Source organism: Micromys minutus (assembly GCF_963924665.1).
Source record: "Micromys minutus genome assembly, chromosome: 24".
NCBI classification, from domain to species: Eukaryota; Metazoa; Chordata; class Mammalia; order Rodentia; family Muridae; genus Micromys; species Micromys minutus.
In genome coordinates this window covers 2,786,928-2,810,718 of record NC_137959.1, presented here as the reverse complement: position 1 = coordinate 2,810,718, position 23,791 = coordinate 2,786,928, and the positions used below count along the sequence as shown (strand labels likewise).

General features: G+C 48.4%; 1 protein-coding gene across 4 annotated transcripts in view; it reads left to right on the top strand.

Moving 5' to 3' along the window:
* The window catches only part of ARHGAP10 (Rho GTPase activating protein 10), a 226,039-nt gene extending 202,248 nt beyond the window's left edge, over nucleotides 1-23,791 (top strand). For 2 of the 4 annotated variants that reach the window (XM_080937424.1, XM_080937426.1), the window contains 4 exons: nucleotides 14,947-15,099; nucleotides 16,345-16,436; nucleotides 17,030-17,187; nucleotides 23,232-23,265. In XM_080937424.1, coding sequence (XP_080793550.1) covers nucleotides 14,947-15,099; nucleotides 16,345-16,436; nucleotides 17,030-17,151 — 367 coding nt within the window. In that variant the 3' untranslated portion in view covers nucleotides 17,152-17,187; nucleotides 23,232-23,265. Of the gene's footprint in view, nucleotides 1-14,946; nucleotides 15,100-16,344; nucleotides 16,437-17,029; nucleotides 17,188-23,231 lie in introns of all 4 variants that reach the window. The other 2 variants (XM_080937425.1, XM_080937427.1) reach the window with 1 other exon arrangement.

The window sequence follows — 23,791 nt, the reverse complement described above, 5'->3', positions numbered from 1 at the left end:
CTGACCTGAAATCAGAGTGAAACTCCCAAGTTTGCATATTCATTCTCTAGAGAGAGCATGCATGTGCACCCATGCCTGTACGCATGGATGTGTGCAGGAGTGTGCATGTACTGTTTGAATTTTCTGTGCTGAAGATTATGTATGATGAACTTAAATCATGGGTACTGAAATAAGCTTGTCACCTTCAACTGTGTATCAGCAGTAAGAGTCCCTTTGATGTTGACATGGTACCCAGCGTCTAGTCCAGATCCCTAGTTCCTTCAGTAAATGCAAATCCAAGTCAGTGGAGTACAGTTTAGTTAGCCATTGCTCTTCCATGGTGGTTCTGCAGCAAAGTGACATTCCCAGGCATGGGATAGTCATTGCTCAACTCACAACACATGCGGGCTCAACACTAGAAGAGCATGAATTGAGGAGCAAATTCCCGCCCCCTATCACATACACACACACACACACACACACACACACCTGAGCGGTACTGAGCTGTGAGAGCTGAGGTGGAGGGTGGAGATTGGCAGAAATAAGCTGGGAAAGGTTGTGTTGTGATCGAGGCACATCCCACTCAGGGTCTCGAGCTGCTTTTCTTATGTTGTGCGTATTCTGTCTCTATGAGAGTGCTTCAGTGTGTGTGAGATTCCCTGGGCTGGGCAGATGGCTCTGCTGCTTAAGTCGTATTTGCTGTGTACTCGTGAGGACCTGAGTTGAGTCCTCAGAAGAATCCACATAAAACAGCTAGGGCTTGCTGGTGGGCAGCCAGTCTTAACTGCCTAATGAGCAACCCAGAAGACAAGAAGAAACAACACCAACTCTTGGTTTTCACATGTGTACATGTGTACACACATGGCTGTATGTACATGCACACACAAGCACATATTCACACACATACACTCCCCACACACATTCACTCACACTCTCTCACACACACACACTTTACGGCTCAGATTATCTTTGCTATGCAGATGAAGGCTTAAGTGAGCACACTCAAACCATTTCATACTCCCAAACTGGTAGAGCATGCGCTTAGCAGGCTCTGTTTATTTTAAGAAACAAATGTTTTAAATGCCCAGTCTCCTGGCCCCGCCCCACAGCTGAGGATTCAGTGGGCCAGAGAAGGAGCTGGAAAGCTTGCATGGCTAACAGACTCTAAGGAGATAGTTCGTAAGCAGTTACCTGGATTCCAGCCTGCGCTAATTGCTTTATTCTTTTTATAAATTCCCAAAGCAGTTGCCTGTACATGGAATATGTTGTTATAGCTGGGCTGGGACCTGTCTGGAAGAGACTTGAGGTTCCAGGGCGGGGATGATACCCAGGGGGCCCCACCTGCTTGGAGCAGAAGGGGAAGGGAGGGGGCGGGGCAGGGATTGTGTGAGAGGATGACCAGGAGGGGAGCAGTGAGCTGGATGCAAGCTAAGTAAGTAAAAAAATTAAATTAATAAAGACTAGCAAATTTAGTGAATAAGAGTGGTCTCTGTCTCTGCCTCTGTCTCTCTCTCTCTCTCTCTCTCTCTCTCTCTCGTTCTTACATACACACACACACACACACACACACACACACTGGTTCGATTTTACCAAGGAAGACTCAGGAGCCAGATACTGGGATGAAAATCTGCTAGCTCAGTGAGGCAGAGAAAGCACCCAGCTGACCTTCCTGCACCCCGGACATCCCAGGAAGAAAAAGCAGCTCAAAGACCCTCCTTTCTCTTTCTTATTTCACTCCAGTCTGATAGTACCTTCTTCGCCTCTCGACCTAGGGTTGACTTTAGCTCTCTGATTAAAAGTTCGTGCCAGGGCTGAGCTACACCTCAACTCCTTGTTTACAATAAGCAGAAGTTCTTGTGCTGGGGCTGAGCCACACCACAGCAAGGTTTTTCTCTCAATAATCTTGGAGATCACAATGTGACCACATATCCTGCAACAGTTGACTGTAGGCTTTCTCTCTAAGGAATAAGGTAAGTGGATTCTTCCTGTTTTGTTAATGTCTTTTAATTGGCAAAAACTATGGTTGTCAGTCTTTATTGTGTGCAGGTATTTCAGGATGTTTATAACATGTATAAGGTCAGCTTAGGTTATTCCTGTTTATCACTTCATACATCAGTGGTTCGGGGTTACCCTGCTGCACTACAGACAGGAGGTAGTCATCTTCCGTATCTGCTCTCTGAACTGTCCTTAATCTCTGCCCCTCCCCAGCTTCTAGTCATGTTGTTTCTGTGGGGAACTGTCATTCTTTTTAAAGATTTGCTTATTTATTATATATAAGTGTACCATCTCTCATTACAGATGGTTGTGAGCCACCATGTGGTTGCTGGAAATTGAACTCAGGACTTCTAGAAGAGCAGTCAGTGCTCTTAACCACTAAGCCATCTCTCTAGCTGGAAGTCGTCATTTTTAGTATACTTGTATTACTGAGATATACTGAGCTTTTTTTTAATGGTCTCCTCGTGTCCTGCGTGTGACTCCTACATGCTTGGATTTCCTGCTCTAGGTAGATCTCTGCATGTTTGCTCAAAGTCGTGCAGCCTGCCTTTAGCATCTAGCTCAACCTTCATATCCTGATGCAGTCTTGACAGGCGCCTTTCTCTCCACCGTCTTTAACATGGTGCTGCCGTGAATTTCCCTTTCACTCATGTTCACATGTATGTGGCACATGTGTGTCTGCCTGATACTTGACTCTTTAATTTCTCTCACTGATAATTATTTCTCTATTATAAAGCTCCTTTGGAAGACCCCCTTGCCTTCTGTGGATCAGCACATATCTCTCCTGCCGTAAAGTCTGGTTTCTGTTCATCTTCCCTCCTCCTGTGGAGAAAGACGAGAAGCACTGCGCATCCCATGGCGTTAGTCTGTGTCCTCTTTCTAGCTTTCTCTGTTTGTAAATCTGGTTTCCACCGTCACTTCCTGTCTTTTGTTCTCTCTCCATTTCTACATACCACATGCACAGTACCAACCATGGCAGTGAGCTGATTCAAGTCCGATTAGAGTGTATATAAAGAGGGGTTTGTTGGGAAACCACTGGGTGAGTTTACTGGTCCCAAGGAACAAGGCTAGTGAAGTCACAATGGGGAGGGAGATAAAGGGGAGGGAGAAGAGAGGGGGGAAAGATGAGAAAAAAAGGGAAGAGATGAAAATATCTGGATTATACAGGGACGAGCCTCTGGGGGAAGGGCAGTCTAGCCTCTGGGCTGGAAAGGTCAGGGTAGAAGGTGGGGTCTGCCACTGAGAGGGATGCTGGGAGAACCTGGAGGCCAGGTTTGCTTAGGTGTGTAAATATGCACCTCAGCCCCAACAAGTAGGCTCTTACTAAGCTGATCAAGTTTCTTTTAAGTCACAATTTCTATGGGGCCATGAGAAGCAACAGAAAGCCTTAAGAAGGTAGTGTTGCCTGGATTCCAACGAGGGCATTGATGGTCCCTCAGAATTAGTGCTTCTCCCAGTTCCTGAAGAATGGAACACAGCTGCGTGTCAGTTATACAGGACCCCATTTGCAACGCTATGGAGAAATGCTGTATCCTCAGCCCCTGGAAGGCGGACTGCAGAGGGAACCCAGCAGCTGTGACCCTGACCTGGGCAGTGTATGTGCAGCTCTGGCCTCCGGCAGTGGAAGGAAGGCTGCAGGATTAGATTTCCTGGGCTTTTGCTGGTGTGTGTGACTTGTGGGTTATTATTCACTGAAGTCAGTCAGTCCAAAACTGTTACCTGTACACTCCGGGAGGTGATGGGTGACTTCATTGCCAGCTCAGGCTGACATGACATCATAGGTCAAGGTATTTCAAATGTCCCGAAATCACCCCTCCCCCAATAAAATAGTTTTCTCTAAACAGGTTTTCTTCTGTTGTAATTGATGGCGCTGGGTCCTTGACAAGTAATCCTTTTAGGCTCCCTGCACGGGAGAAAATTTCTTTTAAGAAATGCCGGGAATTGCTCTGTGCTCTCTCACTAGTTTGCCAGTGAGAAGGTGTGGCCTCGTGTTCCATTGTATTCCAGATGGCTGTGTCCCATGATGCCTCTTTTCTGCCTGGGTATGTTGGCACCTATGGTGCCTCTCAGTCTTAGTGAGGGTTTGTATTCCTGTACAAGACATCATGACCAAAGAAGGGTTGGGGAGGAAAGGTTTATTCAGCTTACACTTCCACATTGCTCTTCATCACCAAAGAAGTCAGGATAGGAACCCAAGCAGGTCAGGAACTTAGAGGCAGGAGCTGATGCAGAGGCCATGGAGGGATGTTGCTTACCGGCTTGCTTCCCCGGGCTCGCTCAGCCTGCTTTCCTGTTAAAACCCAGGACCACCATCCCAGAGGTGGCACCACCCACAATGAGCTGCCCCTCCTCCCCTGCACCCATCACTAATTAAGAAAATGCTTTTTCTCATGGAGGCATTTCCTCAGGGAAGGCCCCTTTCTCTGTGATAACTCCAGCTTGTGTCAAGTTGACACACGAAACCAGCCTGTGCACTGTAACTCCAGGCACTCAAACATCACGGCCAGAATGTTTCCTGCATGTGGAAACACTGGTTTGGGCTGTTGGGAATAGTAAGATGCTCTCAGAATGACAGTGCATGCTTTTAACTGTTGCGCTGTCCCTCCAGCACACCACCAATACTTTGAGAATGTCCTTCAGTGTATTCTGATCATACGGACCTCCTACCCCCGCTCTTTCTTGGTCTGCTCTGCCCTTGCTGCCCACCCAGCAAGTCCTCCTTAAAACAACAAACAGGCAGAAAGCATGAAGCCAGTCTGTGCTGCTCACGTATTCTTGGGTGGGTGGCCATGCACTGGCCTGCGGTTGGTCTACCAGAGGCAGTGTCCTTATTGTAAACCGAGTCTCCTTTTCCCAGCCGCTGAAAGTTGCTGGTCCAGCTAAGGGTGGGATTTCATGCTTGCCTCTCCCTCCGTGCTGGGACAATGTCTTGGCTACATCTTGTGTTCTACGGCACCATCCCTGGGAGTCATCGGTGTCACATCCTCACTGATGGGCGCTCACTGCACATTTTTCCTGTTGTGTCCAGGAAACACCATTTTCTTTTACTCATCTTCTGCATCTTATTCGTCTTCCCATTCTCTCCTCATGATGGTTCTTGAGCCTTGGGAGGGGAGGGCAAATGGTTTGTGGGTTTTACTAGGGCTAAGCCTTCCACAGTCTCCTGTAGCTTGACAGGGTTTAACTTGCCCGTTTTTATTCTTAATGGAATAAAAGCTTTTTTAAAATTAGGCAGATTGGAGTTTCTCAGGGACAACTACTTGGCATTTTAAATTTCTTGAACAGTTTTATTGGAGATATGAAAATACTCTTTAGATATGATGTATGATTTCATATATTACAATAAGTCATACTTGGTGCACTGGCAGGTCAGAGAAAAGAATCAGCTCCTAATAGACTTCTAAAGACTTGGCACATACTCAGAAATGACAGAAGTCACAGGCAGACCTTGCTCATTTCCAGCCTCTTCTGAGTGCCCACCTCACCTGCACACTCTTTGCTTATTCGTACTTTATTTTGTTTGGATTTCTTGCCCACCTTGTTTTATGCAGTGCTTCAGATTCACCCCATTCACCTGGCAAATCGCAAGAAAACTATCTATTGCTAAGTGGCATCCCTCAGACCCACCTGCATATGCCCCAGCCCTTCTTAGACCCGGACAGACAGTGTTCCCAGTTATTACCATAATATTTTTACCATAAGGTTGTGGTCATTGTTTCAATAGAAAATGGATTTCTTTTTCATGCTTGCATTAATGGTCACAGTTAAACATCCATTGCTGCTTTGTAAGAAGGGCAAGGATATTGTGTAAGTCTAGATTGATGCCAACTGACAGTGCTTGGCTCTCGAAGCCCCACTTTAGGTGACCAGCAGCTTTTTTGTCTAGTGGGGAGATCATTTTTTGTGTGAAACATTGGTCCTGGTTATGAGACTCTGGTGCTAGCGGGTGATGAATGATCAGGCTACCACTGGGTGGATTCAGAGAGACAGTTCTAAAGTGAACCAGCTCTGAAGAAGAGCAGGTGAGCAGCTTGCTCGCTGGGACCCTTCTGCTCAGCTCCTCTGTACCTCCAGAGCACAGGGGTCAGAAGACACTGAACCTTTTTGCTTTAGTGAAGGCTCGTAGGTCAGGGCTGTGGAGGTTTGCTTATAGCTACCCTCCTGCATTTCTTAGGAAGCTGGGGAGGGTTACAGTAAGTGAGCCTGTGGGTTCTAAGTGGATTTGTAAATCATTTCTTCCGAATGCTTATATCAGCTTGGTAAGGTAGAGAGAGTGACAAGTCAGGGATGTGGGCAAAGCTTACCCCTTAGAGCCCCTGTGACTTGGGGCATTTGGCTTTGCCCCACGTTTTACTGTAGTCTGCACTGTCTAGTTGCCTGTGTGACTCTCAGATAGTTTGTAGGTATCAGTCCTTTACCGTCTAGATTCTGAAGACCCTGTGGATGTGTGTCTGTGCCTGTGGCTGGTAGAGACCATTGCCGTGTAAGCCTTGCGACTGTGGAGTTACCCTGGATCTGTCTGGTAGGTGTACTTGCTATCTCTGGCACCTCGTCTGAGAAGAGGTTGCCCCGAAGGATGTCGGAGGGACTGGAAACGTGGGTGAATGAGGGAGAAGCCTCTGTAGCTTCTTTCTGAGGAATGTGTAACTTGTCTCTCATTACATTTAGTGAAGCTCTTGAAGCTAATCATAGGACCTATCTGTATATGAATATGTGGCCATCAACAAATCTCTGCAAGGTCTCTATGCAGACCTTGGGGGCCATAACATGTCCTCTGTACTTCCTTGCTATGGTGGTTTTGATAACTGTCGTGTGTGTGTGTGTGTGTGTGTGTGTGTAACTCATGTCTTTGTGTTGTGCTGTTACTGCACATTCTGAAACTTGGGGAGTCCTAGTTTTAAACTGCAGCACTGATTATCCACATAGCTTTAAGTGTGCATGTTGGAAATGTTGGAAATGTAGTGGCAGTTTTGCTACTGGAGACTCCAGTAAATGAATAGGTCTCACAGTGAAGTCTTGCCTGACTTTGGTTTTATTTTTGCTTCTGTTGTTTTTCATTGCTAAAGATTTTTCTTGCTTTGATGCTGTTGCTGTGATTTATTGTTATTTCCTGCCCATGAATCGGTTGGCTGTGACTTCAGAGTAAATAATGTAGGGGCCTCCTTAGCCTTCTTTGTCAGCAGGGATACAGCATGGGAAAAGCATCGATTTCAGCCAGACAGGCCTGGCTTTGCACCCCTTTTTTCTTCCAAAGGTCTTAGAAAAGATTATGTAAGTTATTCAAGCAAACTGAGCTTAGCAAGATTATCCGTAAAAGGCAAAGGCAAACACCTGTCCCTCCATGGAGGCAAGCTTTCAAGGTACCACAGTTAACGAGCCCAGTTCCTGCTCTCCTGGGAGTTGCAGGCAGCCACCCGAGAACCCAAAAGAATCTTCTTAAACTTGGCCCCAACTTCCTGTTCTGTTGGTTACATAATCTGCCCACCAAGCAGCTTGGGGAGATGACCTCTGCAGCCTTGGAGCAGCCCTGGATCTCAGCCTTAGGGTGAGTTGTTCAGCTGTCCCAGAGGACCAAGCCTGGCTCTTCCCCAAGCCGTAATGTTCGGGGATCTCTGAGAAAAGTCATGTGGTGTCACGTGGCCAAGACCTGCGAAACCACCGAGACTCATCTACCAGTTATTTGGTGCATAATGTGTGGTGGCAGTTGTCACTGTCAGCCTGTCCTGATGAGGAACTGCAGTGGCTTTTCTTTGTCGAGCCGCCATGTGTCTGTCTGTCCTGAGCTTGGCTGTGTGGTCAGGCTTCCTGTTAGATAGCTGCTGTTTTCTACAAGGAACGGAGCTAGTGGAGGCCTTCTCATCAGGACCCTGTTGGGCTGCAGCCCTCAGATCTCTAACAGCCGGTAATTTTCTGACATAAAGCTTCAGTTCCTTTCTGTTCTGCTAGCAAGCTCGTTTGCCCTTCATACCCGATTCCATAGCAGCCACTGGGAAGGAAGGAAATGGAGTCTTTCTCTAAGATTGGGGCGGAGATGTAACTCTAAGACAATTCTCTTACAGTGAGACCAAGAGAGCTTGCTCTCGGAGTAAACATTACGAGTCCATGTGAAGAGATAGTTGTGGCCTTTCTTGTTAAAGGTGGAAGTTCCCTTAGGATGTCCAGCATCCTCCGTTCTGGGAACTGAGTATTAAATGTGACTATTTCTTCTGGAGATTGTAGGCGTGGAAACCTTTCACGCTCTCTCCCTTTTCTGCCTGCTTCTCTTCCCTGTACGTGCTATAGGGTGAGCAAGTTACTGCTTTTGCAGTTGACGTTAACTTGATTGGCCAGCACCCTTCTTCATAAGGGCCAGTGGGAAATAGTCTCAGAGAGCATTGTCTGCCCCGTAGATGGCACACACTAGGTGGGTGTCTGCCCCGTAGATCACACACACTAGGTGCTTGCCCGTCAGATCCGGGCCCTACCCCAGCACCCTAGGCTTCCTGGCTTTGTAATAAGGTTTTGTTGTATCGAAGTCACACTTAGTTCTTTGTGACTTGTCTGTGGCCGCCTTTTCTTCACAAGGATGCCAGAGTCAGGAAAGAAGACTCTGTGGCTTTCCGGTCTCCTTTTGGAAGAAGTCAAATGAGTCTCTGTGGCAAACCAGCATTTTCTGGAATGCCTGTTTCAGTGTAGACGTTTACCACCGCGGTGGCCTTGCGCACCGGTGCTGCAGTTTCTCAGAGTGACCTTTATACATCTTTTCTTGCCACTGAACCAAGCAGAAGTTTTCATTCCAGGTTTTGGATATTTTCATATGTGGTTGTAATGCAGTATCTATGTTTTTTGTAAATAAAAACTTTTATTTTGGAATAGTTTAATATCTACAGAAAAGTTATCAAAGTAGAACCAGATCTTCCCCCTACTGGCCTTCCCTTCTTACACAGAACACTACTGTCTTTGCTAAAAAATGGAATTAGCATTTATGCTCTTAAGTATCTTGGCTTTTGTGAGAGCAGTGGTGACACAGCTGTTTCAGGTCAGTCGCTGCCCCTCCCCTGCTCCTCTCTGCATCTTCTCCATCTTCTCCCTCGATCCTCATGTCAACCGCCCTCTCCTTTTTCCAAGAACGTAAGGGCCCGTGGCTGACTCGGGCACAGATCAATGTAATGTGCCCACGAAGCACCAGCGTCCAGGAGGCATACAGCTTTGCTCTTCTGTCTTGTTCCTTTTGTTCATTTCAAATAGAAAGGGGAGTGTATTTGAGGGGTGGAACCACACGAGAGCCAAGACCAGCGAGCAGCAGCAACAGCCTTGGCATTCTGTGGTCAGAGCGAGTGGTCTCATGCTTTTGGCATGTGTGATTACCATCCCTTGTCGCTGTCCTTTCCTTTAGCCCGGGGTCTGCCTCCTGAGTCCTCTGAACTCATCACTGGCTTGTCCTCTGTTGTCTTTTCCAGCCACTTAGAGAGAACATGCTCTCCACTGTTTCACCTAGACATGACCTTGAGCAAATTCCTGTCACCTTTCTAAGGCTGTCTGCCATCATGAGTCATGGAATGTTAGAGTGGTGGAGAGTGAGCGGGTGAACGAGCGAACGAGAGAGCTAGGCTAGCATAGACAAGCTGGGTGTGAAAGATGAGGAAGATGGAAGCAGGCCCCCCACTGCTTCCTTCTCTGTTCCTGTGATAGATCTGGGCAGCAGTCATCTATGCTAACCCCAGCCCTGCCCCCTTCTGGAGAGCAGTGGTAGAGCCTCTGCGATGTCCCCAGGGCGGCCCCTGATGGACCATAAGCAGTGAGTGAATGGGGTCTGTTTCAGACTCTTCCTTAACAGACCAAAGCTCACTCCTACCTAATCTCAGGGATTCTGGCAACATCGTGGAGCTATCCGTGATGTCTCCCCTCTTCTTCTCCTTGCTGTGAGCTCATTTGGAGTGAAACAGTTTGCCTGCTGTAGAATCCCCTCTTTTGAACACTGGGGGATTGACTGGCATTTATTTTACAGAGACAGTTCTCACAATCTACACATCTACAATATTTCATTTTGTCTTCATTAACATTTTCAAACACTTGGTTAGGACAGCTGTTCAGGACTTAGACAGCGTGAGATTGTTGCACTAACGTGTCAGCTTCTGCAGATGTAAGCCCTGCAGATGAAGTTGTGAGAATCGCACATTCCTGAGCAGACTTTCAGTTATTTCTAGTAAAGCAATCATCGACGTGGTTTCCCTGCCACATATTTTAAGTTGTTGTCGTCTCACACCCTAGAACTGGTGTGCTCAGAGCTGACCCTCTGCTCTGTTGAAGAAACTGTGGCATTTTCTGGGGACCACGTTGCCGCCCCTTCACACTTGGGAACGCTTGTGTTTCCCTGACAGAAGTGTTAGTGTGGAGAGCGCAGCCCCCGGTGCTGAGGGCCGTTGGGCCTGCAGTGCTGGTTTGTTACAGAATTCAACTCTGGACGGAGATGTGCTGAGAGCCAGCACTGGTCTGTGTTGTTTGCCGCTGGAAAATCTCTCGATCTTTGCCTGATGTGCACGCCTGTGTCTCCAAAGCAAGAATATCTACTCGTCCTAGGAAGAGTGTTTTGTTTTCACTGAAAGACTGACTCTCTCTCTGTGTGTGTGTGTGTGTGTGTGTGTGTGTGTGTGTGTCTGTCTGTGTGTGTAATTTATTTTCTCTCTCCTGCCTTTCTCCCCAACTCCACCACCGTGTCTCATGACAACTTCAGTTGCCCCAGGAATGGTGACAAAGAAATTTATTCACTGTGTATATTTTCAGAAATGTGTTCCTGAGCTTGAAATCTCTGTGTGCTCTTTAGCGAAACCCTTGTTTCTCCTTGTCCCATTCCATGGGAACGGAGCTGTTCCTTTCATTGGAGGGTGATGGTATTTGCTCTTCCTTCCTCCAGAGAGAGACTACAGTAAGTGTGTCTGTCAACTGGAAAGTCCTTCTCTATAATTCATCCCTGTTTTGGTAAATGTGTTTTCAGGAGGGACTGTCTGTTGTTTGTTTTCTTGTCTTCGGAAACCACAGTGTTGCTTTCAATAAACTGGAACTTAGGCACTTCATGTCGTGGTTTACTGCTCACCACTTCCTAGGGTCAGCGCTCTGTTTGCCTAGTGTAGGAGGCAAGGATTAGCCGTAGCAGTGGGAAGAGGGCAGCAGGGTTTCCAGGTTAAGTGTTGAAAGGACTTAAACGTAGAGATGGAGCCTTCATCTGATGTTCAGTTATTCTCATGTTACCCAGAGACTCTTAGCCAGGTTCTCATGTGAACCACAGAATAGGCAGAAATGGTTGGGTTGTCCATTCTGACAGTTCCCGATGGTGATGTGGCTAGGAACCGTGGAGGGTGTAAAACTTTGTTGTGTCTGCACACTACTATTAGCTTGCCAGGTGTATGGATCCTGGCAGAAGATCGAGGAGTCCCAGCCCAAAGCCACCGACAGTAGCCAGAACATGAGTACTTCTTACCTCGTGTCCACAAGGAGCAAACAGGAGCAGGCGATGCCTGTGGAGAAGCATGGGAGAGCAGCCCAGGTCATCTAGAGGAGAGGAATTTAGTTGGATGGATGAAGCCTGCTCTTTGCTGCAGAGAGTCGCAGGCTCTGCTTCTTCAAGCCCATTCTCCCTAAGATATTCTCAGAAACCTGGTCCAGAACCAGTATGTCCAAATGACTGGATGTGCAGAGGCATAAAGAGGCTCAAGGGGGACGATTTTCCTCCAGATCCATGGGCAACACTGCTCTAGATGATGCGTGGATGGCTAGTTCATTAGGTACATGGGGAACTCAGGACCCGGGTGGGACGCTGCTGTACCTGTCATTCCGTAGAACCTGGTGGCTGTCCCCCAGGATGTGTGTTGCAGAAGCTCTTCTTCAACCATGTGTCCTGTCATTACTTTCCCTCAGCCTGTCTCCCATCCTGCCTTCCTCCTTCCACTCCTCTAACCACCCACAATTTACTTCTCCCTTCCAGATGGTTTAAAGAAGGGGCAGAGAACCATAGAAATCCTCCTGGGAGATCGTTTTCTCTACTATTTTGGAGGGAAAGCAAGTAGGGTGTTTGAAAAAAGTTAAGCATTGAAATTTTGAGCAATATTACAATAAGCAACTAACTAAAATCTGGATGTTGCATAGTGAATATCATCTCTATGGTTTTAGGAGGGTGGTTCTTTAAAAAGCTAGATGACGAAGGCGAATTGTAGCATGGACTGCACCAGGGGTCCTGGTGTGGACCCTGTGCAGTGGAGTGGATTTGTTTGCCCTTTTAATGCCTTACTCTCCCAGAGAGCGGAGTTGCAGCGTCTCTTCTGCCATGTAACCTGGCTTTCCAAGAGACTCGGCGTCTTTCCCAGACACGCTCCAGGCTTGCATTTTGTAGTTATGTATGGCCATCACAACCACAGAAGTCTGAGCCTGTGGCAGTTTACATGAGAGCGGCCTGCATATACCTGAACAGTGAGCTGTTTGGGAAGGACTAGGAGGTGTGGCTTGGTTGCAGGAGGTGCGTCACTGGGGGTGGGTTTGAGGTTTCAAAAGCCCACTCCAGGTCCAGACTCATTCTCTCTGTGGGCCTCCATTTTGCAAATCAGATATGAGCTCCTAGTTGGCTGCTCCAGCTTTCTACCTACCTATCTCTTGCCATGCTTCCTGTCATAATGACTGTGACCTACCCTCTGAAACTTAAGTAAGCCCTCAATTAAATGCTTCCTTTTGTAATTTGCATTGGTCATGGTGACTCTTCACAGCAATGGAACAGTAGCTAACACAGTATGTGTGTGCGTTGTGGATCTGGAATAAGCTAAGAACACAGACATGGAAATTTAGTTAAGAGTGTGTTGGCTCCAGTTGAAAGCTCTCTTGGTAAAGTAGCTAGTATGAGCTCAGTAATATTGAACAGATACAGAAGGACAGAAGGCAGCGCCTTTGAGAACCTGACCATGAACAGAGGTCACCCAGTGAGTCTCAGATCTGGGACAAGCTAAAGCAGACACTACGAAGGAACAGGCTTATACCTCCTGTGTCTGTTCTTCCGGTAGCTCTCTCATTTTCCAAGAGGAAAGGGCTATTTTCTCTTTTACAAGCACAGAGACAAAAGGAAAACACAGAACTAAAGATGTGGGATTATATACAGTAGCTGTGAGTTATGGCCTTCATCTTTACGGGGCCCATCCTCACAGTCACGTTGTTTGTCTTCACTGAAGTCGTCCTCCCTGTCCGCTGATGGATGGCCATGCATCCTTACATCTGTTCACTCCCTTTGTTGATGCAGACGTGAGGGGTGTGGTACAGGATCTCGTTTTCAGCCACCACTACCTCGCTGCTCCAGGTGCCTTGATTAATTGTCATGAGATTAAATGGCAACTGTTGGGCTGCCTGTGGCCTTAAATCCTCCGAGAGAGCCTTACTGTCCACCCTCTCCCTTCTTGATTAGAGGTTCATTTTCTTGTAAAGAATTTAGTGTCTTTTGTAGCTAGGTGGTCCAGGTCACTGAGATTTATACGTTTCTTGGCTCAGAGTGAAGCAGGTTTTTGGACTCCCCAAGTGGCCAGATAGAAGTTTTGTAAATTAAGTTCTTTTAAGAATACTATTTCTAATGGAATAGTTCTTAAGCATTTGTCAGGACAGCAATGGGCGTCTTGTGCGTGGTGTCTGAAGTCCATTTGGTTTATAGCTTCTCGTGGCTTGCACAGATGCTGGAGGAGGCTTTGTATTCCTGGGAGTCTGCCTGGGAGGAAAGGAGAGTCGTGAGGAGCACAGCGTAGCCCAAACCAGGGAGGGGGTGGGTACCAGGCAGCTGCTCTCTGGTGTGACAGCCTGGGACAAAGAGCTGGGGGGGTGTGGAGAAGACATGTGGCACAGAGCAGAGGGGCCCTCCTGTTGAAGGGGGAAGACTTGAAAAGGGGCCCACCTGGATGCTGTGTTGAAGGGAAACAGGCAAATCTCCCTCTAAAAGAATATAGGCCATACTCTGAATGTGGAAGGAAGCTGCTCACCAAAGCTGGTTTGAGCTGAGGGTGGTGAGTTTATGATGAAGAGCATGTCAAGGTGAATGTGTGTGTGCTGGAAATATCTGGGTTAAATGGGCTCTGTGTGTGTCTGTCTGTCTGTCTGTCTGTGTGGTTTGTGTGTGGGAGAGAGGAGGTCCAGTACTTCTGAGCCTGTGCCAGGCTCTGAGTTTCAACCCAGCACCACAGAGGAAAACAAGAAGGTAGACAGTAAGCGTGCTTTCCATATGTTGATTTCTTTTTCTTGTTGGTTGGTTGGTTGGTTGGTTGGTTGTAGCTAGACTCAGTGGCACTCCCAATAAATACTTGGGATGTAGACGGCAGCAAATCTCTTAATTTCTAGGCCAGTTAGGGTTACATAATGAGATCCTGTATCAGAAGGAGGAAGAGGAGGAGGAAAAATAGGAAAGGGAAAAGTTTGTGTGCCATAGCCACAAGGCTCTAGATCTGAGGTAATTGATGTGAAATCCACATTGATGGTTATATATTCAGGGGCCCACACTGATTAGTTTATTAATTTTCATAAGCTAAAGCTACCCGGGAAGAAGGAACCTCAAGTGAGAAATGCCTCCATCGGACTGACCTGCAGGGAAGTCCATGTGGACAGTTTCTTGATTACAATCGATGTGGGCGGAGCTAGCCCATTGGGCTTGACTACCACTGACAAATGGTCCTGGGTTGTGTCAGAAGCAAGTGAGTGGAGGCAAGCAAGCCAGTAAGCAACATTCTTCCGTGGCCTCCGCCTCAGTTCCTGCTTGAGTTCCTTCCTGACAGACCTTGATAGCAAACCCTTTATCATAGCTGCTGAAGGCAAGCTCCAGGATAAGCCCCTTCCGTGACTCCATTCACTCACCTCCGTCCCAGTGGTTTGAAGAAGCGTGGGTGCTGGTGTCCTGACCATCTGGCCTTAGACTATTTCGTAATTGTTGTTGTGTGTGTGTTCCTGGTATTAACCCCGCTCTTTAAAATGTATCCGTAGGCTAAGCCAGACCCGGCCATCCATGGTGCAGTGGCTAAATATGCAGTCTCCAACCACACCAAGCTCCAACTCAGCTGGGACACCTCCTTCACCCAGGATGTCACCGTTCCCCCTCTCTCCTGCTGCCTCCATTGCAGACAAGCTGCCTGAGTGGTACGTGCTTAGGAATGTGATGTGGGATTCGGTGGTGGCACACACGGGCCCCTGGATGCTTGCCTTGGATCCCTTGACATTGACAGCCAAGTTTGCATCAGGGCTATACCTCATCTCAGAAGCAAGAGCAGTTACTCCTGGGTATTTTTGGGCTAGGTTTTACTTATGCCCTACACCCATCCTCCTGTATGTTTGAAATCATCTGGGTAGTTTTTAATCCCTAATAATGTAAGTGCTGTGTAAGCCTTTGCTGTACTGTATTGTTCGGGAAAATCATGAGAAGAATGTTTGAATGTATTGTACAATACAGATGACATTTTTTAAAAAGTACTTTGAGTCAGTGGCTGGTTGAATCTGTAGATGTGGGGCCTATTGGCTGTAACATTCGTAGTCAGGGTTTCTATTTCTACACAGACATCATAACCAAGAAGCAAGTCCAGAGGATGAGATTTATTTAGTTTACACTTCCACATTGCTGTTCATCACCAGAGAAAGTCAGGTCAGAAACTCACACAGGGCAGGAACTTGGAGGCAGGAATGCATGTAGAAGCCATTGAGAGATGCTGTTTACTGGTTTGCTTCCCCTGGCTTGCTCAGCTTTTCTTATAGAACCAGGTCTACCAGCCCAGGGATGGCTCCACCCACAATGGGCTGGGCTAGGGATGGCTCCACCCACAATGGGCTGGCCCTCCCCCCTTGATCACTAGTTGAGAAAATGCCTTACAGCTGGATCTCATGGAGGCATTTCCTTAACTTCAGCTCCTTTCTCTTGACTCCAGCTTGTGTCGAGTTGATACAAAACCAGCCAGGACAGCACTGTCATTCTTTATTGTGTGCCTCTCTGGGGAGGGGTGTGCTCAGGAGGCATAGCAGCTCCTCTCAGAGTGCTGTGGGAACTGCAGGCATCATCCCTGGGCTCCCCGGGAACCCCTCCCTTTGCAGATGCACAGCTGAAGTGCTCATAAGTAGACATGCTTAGTGCACCCCACGGTGCTGCAGGGACACCCCACCAGCAGTGAGCAGAATCTGGTTGGTGAAGGGGCTCACAGACAGCTTCCCAGGCTCCCCAAGCAAAAGTTTGCTTTGGAAAGCCATCATTTACCTGAAAGCCGAGCACTGTGAGTGCCTGGTGATCATATCCCTGTCATTTCCTCTTCAGAAGGCATTGCCCCACTGTCGGCATGTAAATGAGATAAAGCTTCTGTCTTTCAGCTTTCCTTCAAGCCTTCTGTGTTCTCTCTTCAGTGTTATCAACCGCAAAGCTCGTGCGGTGTACCCATGTGAGGCAGAACACAGCTCGGAATTGTCGTTTGAAATAGGCGCCATTTTTGAGGATGGTAAGTATTGTCAAGAGCTCTGTGGTGGGAGACATCTTGTCTTCCCTTAATATCTGCACACAGGGTGCCAGCCACCGCTTGTGGCCATGTTCTGACACTGGCTTGCAGACATGGCTTACTTGGCTATAGACCTGAGCTCCAGGAAATGTGGGAACAGCGATTCTTCTTCCTACTTGGTGTTTCCACCCTTCATACCCATGCAGGGCTTTATTGGGTCACTTCTGATGGTGGCAAGAAGAAGCCAGTAGCACTTGAAGATGTTGTTTCTGATGTGCGTCCTTCGTTCTTCCTGACTCTGCCGTCCCTCACCAAGCTCTTAAACGCTTCATGTTATCGGCAAGGACTCTAGAATTTAGAATCCTCTGACTTCCCTCTCTAGCACCATTCCTGTGCTGTGTGGTTTCCTGCCAACGGGAACAGTGTGCGAATCTTTAGAGAGTTTGCATTTTAAATAAGCGTGTGGATTGTAGTTGAATGTTTAATATTCATACACACACATTTAGGAGCTATGCCTGTTTTAATATTTCACAAATTTCTCCTCTGGTTCAGTGAATATATTTTCCTCCCTTGCTCTTGATTTCTTCCCTTCCCAGTCACACTCATTATGAAATTCATGGGTTGCTGTGGAAACGGTGATGTCGAGTGTGGGCGGAGCTCCCAAGAGTTCCTAGGAAGCAGGGGAAACCTTGGATACTGGAATGGAATGGCTGATTAGCCAGAACGTTTGGCTTCTGTGGAACATGTCGCCAAGGTGCGTGTGGTAGTCAGGAGTGCAGGGTTTGCCGAGGGCTGTTATACAGAAAGCAAGTAGTTTCATTTCGGATCGACTCTGTGCCATGCGGTGCATGTTCCTACAGCCAGATACCATTGCACAGAGCAGCAGCCATCACACAAGACTGCGCTTGGGAAAAATTCTAGTGTTGGAGTGGAAGCAAGATTTCCCAACATCACTATGACACATGCACACACATCACTGTGACACATGCACACACATCACTGTGACACATGCACACACATCACTGTGACACATGCACACACATCTCTATGACACATGCACACACATCTCTATGACACATGCAAACACATCACTGTGACACATGCACACACATCACTGTGACACATGCACACACATCACTGTGACACATGCACACACATCACTGTGACACATGCACACACATCACTGTGACACATGCACACACATCACTGTGACACATGCACACACATCACTGTGACACATGCACACACATTGTTATGACACATGCACACACATTGTTATGACACATGCACACATCACTGTGACACATGCACACACATTGTTATGACACATGCACACACATCACTGTGACACATGCACACGCAGTTTTATCAGAAGCGTGTGTTCACACAGTCACCTGTCATGGGTAGAACAGGGTGGGAGGGCGTGTGGTGGTGAGATGGTGATGAATCCTTACATCAGTGGCTGTGGTGTGTGAGTCGGTGTGTTGTGCTGCCTTTGTGAGGAAGCCCTGGACTGGGACTGCGATGCGGCTGCCAAGCCCGTCCCTCACTGTCACAGTAAAGCTGTTGCTTTAGATGTCGTCAAGACCAAAGTGTTACTGTGCTTGGTGGCTTGAGTGTTTCACTGGTGTCCCTGTCGGTGAGAAGTGGCCACAGTTCCAGGCTACACATAACTCCACCACAGGAGATGTCTCCTCTTTTCTAAACTTACTTCTGAGTTTAACTGCCTTTACACGCCTTTGGTGAAAACTGGGTGAAGTGTTCACCCTACATTTGTCACTGGGAGGACTTAGGTCAGTGAGAACTACACTGGGTACACATGAGCACATGGCCATGACACCTGTGTGTCCCTAAACCAACGCTGGATAAAAGACAGAAGAAAGGCCAGGAGACAGCCAACCCAGGAGCCAAGTTCTCCACTGCCCATGTCCCCTGATGACTTTAGGACGTTTGAAAGTCTTCCTTTAAAACGAGTCATAAAATACTCATATCCTCATACACACACACACACACACACACACACACACACACACACACACACACGCTGGCACTGCTTGCCCTTTGTCGACAGCTGTAAGTGCTCTGTGCATCAGATTTTCAGTATGATCCAGGGGGCTTTGGAAGACTGAGCCTTCAATACTGTTGACACTTGAGGGACAGGGCCTCTCATGGTATGCTGTAGATAAGGTTGCATGTAACCTGGTTATATCTCTCTCTTTTTTAAAGACTTATTTATTTATTATATATAAGTACACTATAACTGTCTTCAGACACACCAGAAGAGAGCACAGATCTCATTACAGATGGTTGTGAGCCACCATGTGGTTGCTGGGATTTGAACTCAGGACCGCAGGAAGAGCAGCCAGTGCTCTAACCACTGAGCCACCTCTCCAGCCCGGATAGATATCTCTTGGGCAGGATGCACTCACTGTAGTGTAGCTCTGTCTAACACGCTGGGGGAACCCAGGGCAACTCAGCAGTTCCCCAGCCCCTCCCCCAAGACTGTGTATCCAGAAATCGTCTGCTCACTCCCCAGCATGTGGGCGTTTCGTCTTCTGTGAGCCCTGTGCTGTGCCTTCCCAAAGTCTCTCCTTGTGGTACCCATGAGCTCAGCAGGAAGTTTTCAGACAGCTGTTCCCTAGGGACAGGCCTTAAAGAGCACAGTAAATTGGAGCCTTAACTCAGGCATTCTTTCTTTACTGTACACACTTTTATCTTCAGCGCAGAGGTCTCACAACTTCTGAGAAGCAGATCTTAATCAGAATATGTTAGTAAAGCCCTTCCTCAGACCAGGGTGGAGTCTTCCCTTCTGACAGCCAACATGAAATGAAGCAGTTGGCGGGTCACAGGACCTGTGGAGCGAGGCAGTGCTCCAAGAATCTGCAGAAGTGTCTCCAGGAGCACTTGCTGTTGGCCACCAACACTTAGTGTCCCTGACACCCAGGGCTGCTTGCTTGCACTCACCCAATAGTGTGTAATCTTCTAGCAAGAACAAGGATCCTGTAGTGTAATTCATTTCTGTACTATAGGCAAGGACAAAAGCCAGTTTATGACAGTCAGCGGCCTGAAATGACCCCAGGCCTTCACTGTTCCTAGTTAGGGCTTGGGAATAATCAGAAACAGGAATCTCAGACAAGCAAATGGAAGGGAAAGGGACCTTTAGTAAGTACATGTGCCATTCTGTGACACCTCACTTTCTTTTTTTTTTAAGAATTATTTATTTTATGTATGTGAGTCCTCAGACACACCAGAAGACAACATCAGATCCATCACACGTTTGTGAGCCACTATATGGTTGCTGGGAATTGAACTCAGGACCTCTGGAAGAGCAACCAGTGCTTTTAACCACTGAGCCACCTCCAGCCTCTTCTTACTATGGGACCATGGACTTGGGCTGTGAATTGCCGTTCGTGGCTAAGGATGTGGTTCTATAGCTCTGGGAGCGGCTTCTGTGCTTTCCCCAGATCATGAGGAAACCTCCCCTTTTCTCTAGGGCTTAAGAGCCCAGAAATACATTTCATTGATACATGTGCTAATCAGGCATGAAGTGTGGAGTCCCCTAGGTCAGCCCACAGGACATAGGGCCCATGAACACAAGGTTTGCAGGAACTAGCCCACACTTGGTGCTGAGGCCCGAGGCCCCATGTGGCTGGTGTATTGGTTGGTTTCCGCATGTAGTGGCAGTATTGCTACCGTTTGTGCAATGGGTGTAGACCAGATTAACCCCTGGGAGGTTGATGGTGTGGGGACGTCACTGCCCAGCAGGGCCTTCCGGATATATCTGGAATCTCAGAAGGCTGTAGTGCAGCGTGATGCTGGGTCTCTCAGAAGTAAGCAAATTGACAGACTTGTGCGACCAACTTGTGTTTTAATTGAAGCTTGGGACGGAGACTGAGAAATACGTTTCTGGTCTCTGGGTAGGAAAGGGTATCCGGTGGGAGACAGACGAAGTCCTCAAACACATCTTGCACAGGACCCATGTTGTGCTTTCAAAGCTGAAGTTGAGTTCCTTGTGATCTCTTGTGCCACAGATAGTTTATACTGTGTAGAACACAGAAGCCCAAGACTCAATTCTGCTGAGGACACAGCATTGCAGAAATGATACTGGTTCCATCCATAGTCACTGTTGTTGCTGGATGGTAAATACTTGGACAGTATGGCAAAAGCACAGGATATAGCACTTCACACCATTCCAGCGCTGGAGGGAGGGGAGCACTCCACACCATTCCAGCACTGGAGGGGGAGGGGAGCACTCCACACCATTCCAGCACTGGAGGGGGAGGGGAGCACTCCACCCCATTCCAGCACTGGGGGGAGGGGAGCAACTAATTGTTGGTGAGGTTGTTGAGAAGTGGGGGTGTCCTAGTCAGGGTTTCTATTCCTGCACAAACATCACGACCAAGAAGCAAGTTGGGGAGGAAAGGGTTTATTCAGCTTACACTTCCACATTGCTGTTCATCACCAGAGGAAGTCAGGATTGAAACACAAGCAGGTCAGGAAGCAGGAGCTGATGCAGAGGCCATGGAGAAATGTCACTTACTGGCTTGCTTCCCCTGTCTTGCTCAGCCTGCTTTCTTCTAGAACCCAGGTCTACCAGCCCAGGGATGGCACCACCCACAATGGGCTGGGCCCTCCCACCTTGATCACTAGTTGAGAAAATGCCTTACAGCTGGATCTCATGGAGGCATTTCCTCAACTGAGGCTCCTTTCTCTGTGATAACTCCAGCTTGTGTCGAGTTGACACAAAACCAGCCAGTACAGGGGGCCTTTGGGAACAGGAATGGGACGGCTCTGTAGAGGATAATACTGTGGCTACTTAGAAGTAGAATGATGGAGTCATGTGAGACCCAGCAGTCCAGTCTGAGCATACACTCAAAGGAGAAGCAGGGGTTCCAGTATCTGTGTTCCCACATTGACAGCAACAGCACTCATAAATAGCCCAAAGGTAAGTGAACTGACAAAATGTGGTGTGTACTTACAGGAGGATCAGTGGTTGTGATTGAACCTGAGGGTGTCCCAAGTGACATAGGCCAGTATGAATGGGACAAATGGATGATTCCATTTACAGGATACATCAAGATTCTTAGGAAGATAGAGGTCACCAGGAAACTTAGATATAGAACATGGCCCATAGTGAGTGACAGGAGATAAAGCCACTGTGACTCCTGCCACCAAAATGGAAGCACAGCTGTCTTGTGTGTAGCAGATAGTTCCGGTGGAGGAGCCCCTGTCTGCCAGAGCAGCTGCAGTGCTGGCCCTGCCCTGCGGTGGAAAAGGCATAAGAGAGTGAATAGACGTGCCTCAATGAGCTGTAGGGCCTCAGCTTGAATTTACACTCTCCCAGGACACCATATGTGCAGGTGGCACATCTTGGGTAGTGGCTTTGCTCTGGAACCCAGTCCTTTCCCCATACATTGGTTGTCGTGACCAGTACAATGTATGGGTGAAACCTTTAAGAATAGTGCTCTTAGTAACAAGATCAGGGTCAAGGTCACCGAGGGGACAAAGAAATTGAATTGCTGCCTGCTGGGTCACCTTAACAACACACCTTAAATGCATTTGCTCACTGCACGAGTGATCACGTGAGGTGCCCAGGAACACGGGTTCTTTGATGTGTGTTCTGCACTTTGAGTTGTGGTCTCACACTGACCTCTGAGGCACACGTGGGATGTGGAGGCATCGTGAGTTGGTACTGCCCAGGCATGGTTGGAATAGAGAATACTTAGGACCTAGGGGGCAACCGGGTAGAAGCCTTAAAGCTTCCTGGCAGATGGAAGACAGTTATCCGAAAGCCAAGCTGATAGAGAGCAGAATTCACAGTACTTCTCTCCAGGGAGAAATCAGATGGTTGTCCCATTGAGAAGGACAGTTAGAATGACCCAGCAGTGTTATCCAAACTTGCCCAGTCGCAGTTGGCAGTCAGAAAGCAGGTGAGCAGAGCTCAGTGTGTGTGTGTGTGTGTGTGTGTGTGTGTGTGTGTGTGCGCGCGCGGGCACCCATACTCAGTTTCTAGTATACAATAATTCCTTTTGGTTATGACCCAAAGCCGAATTTTACAGCTCGATTCTGGATGGTTCTGTAGATAACCACTGTCCCCCACCCCCAGGTGTGTGGCTGGGGTCCCTTAAATTCCTTGGTATTTAATACCAAAATGCTAGTTTGCTAGCTTGAGCCCTGGATCCTTTGCGCTCCAGTCTGGGGCTTGTCCTGTGACTCTGACAAGTATGTGTGGATACCTACAGAGTGCTCATGTATATAAGGCTCAGGCCTGCCTTCAGGAGCTCCCCAGCCAGTGTGGATCAGTGTATGGCTGTTTCCTGTACTGGTTGAAAGGCTGAAGCCGACCTCCCTCGAGAGGAAGCCCGACTCCGAAGCAGAAGAGTCGCTAGTGAAGGAGTGGAAAAGCATCCTAGGCAGCAAGTAAAGTTCACGCACAGAGGCCCGGGAGCCGCTTGGGAGTTCTCCGCTGACTGCACTGGTTGAGAGCTAGGGAGGGGCTGCTGGAGTGGCAGAGAGGCCCGTGCCCTGGACCAGTGGCTTTGGACTTGAGGCAGGAAATGTGTTCTCTGCTCAGTGTCCTACCGAGTTTCTCGAGCAACTCATACACCGTGAACTAGAAGGAGCAGGACTGGAAACGGACTGGATAGGGAAACTTTGTGATGGCCTGTACTGGGCAGGAACCCGCGGGGCAGCTTTGTTCAGTGCCCCAGACTGCTCCATGAAGCCTGCAAGAAACCCTGCGGCACGGAGGGGCGAGCGCTGGGAACAGACTTGTAAATGTGGTCTCTTCTTTTTCAGTTCAGACCTCCAGAGAACCTGGCTGGCTGGAAGGGACCCTGAATGGCAAGCGGGGGCTGATTCCACAGAATTACGTCAAGCTGCTGTAGTTCCTGGGCACGGGGCTCCTGCTCATCCTGGCACCTCAAGCACCCAAACCACGGTCACCCTCAGGATCACCATGGGCACTGCAGGGCTGGGGAGGGGACGGAGCTTACCACCTGGGACGGTGCGGCTGTGGGCATAAGCAGAGCATGGCCTGACGTGGTGGAGTGCGCGGGCACGGGGTTGTGATCTTTAGTTCTGTGGAACAGCGAGAGTGTGGTCCTCATTGGTGGGTTTTCAGTGGGGGCTGTGCTACTCTGTCCAGAGCACACGTGACCGTGTGGGTGAGGGGGGATTGGTCCCAGCCTGAAGGGAAGGGGAGGGAAGCTTTTTCAGCCCCGCTCCTCCCTACCTGCCCCTCCTGGACCCCAGGGCTGGCGCACTGGCTGCTGCACCAAGCTCATCTGTGCTTCACGGCCTTTTCCAGGTGCTCACCTGAGTGTTGTTTGTCCTGTGTCACCTCACTGCCACAGACA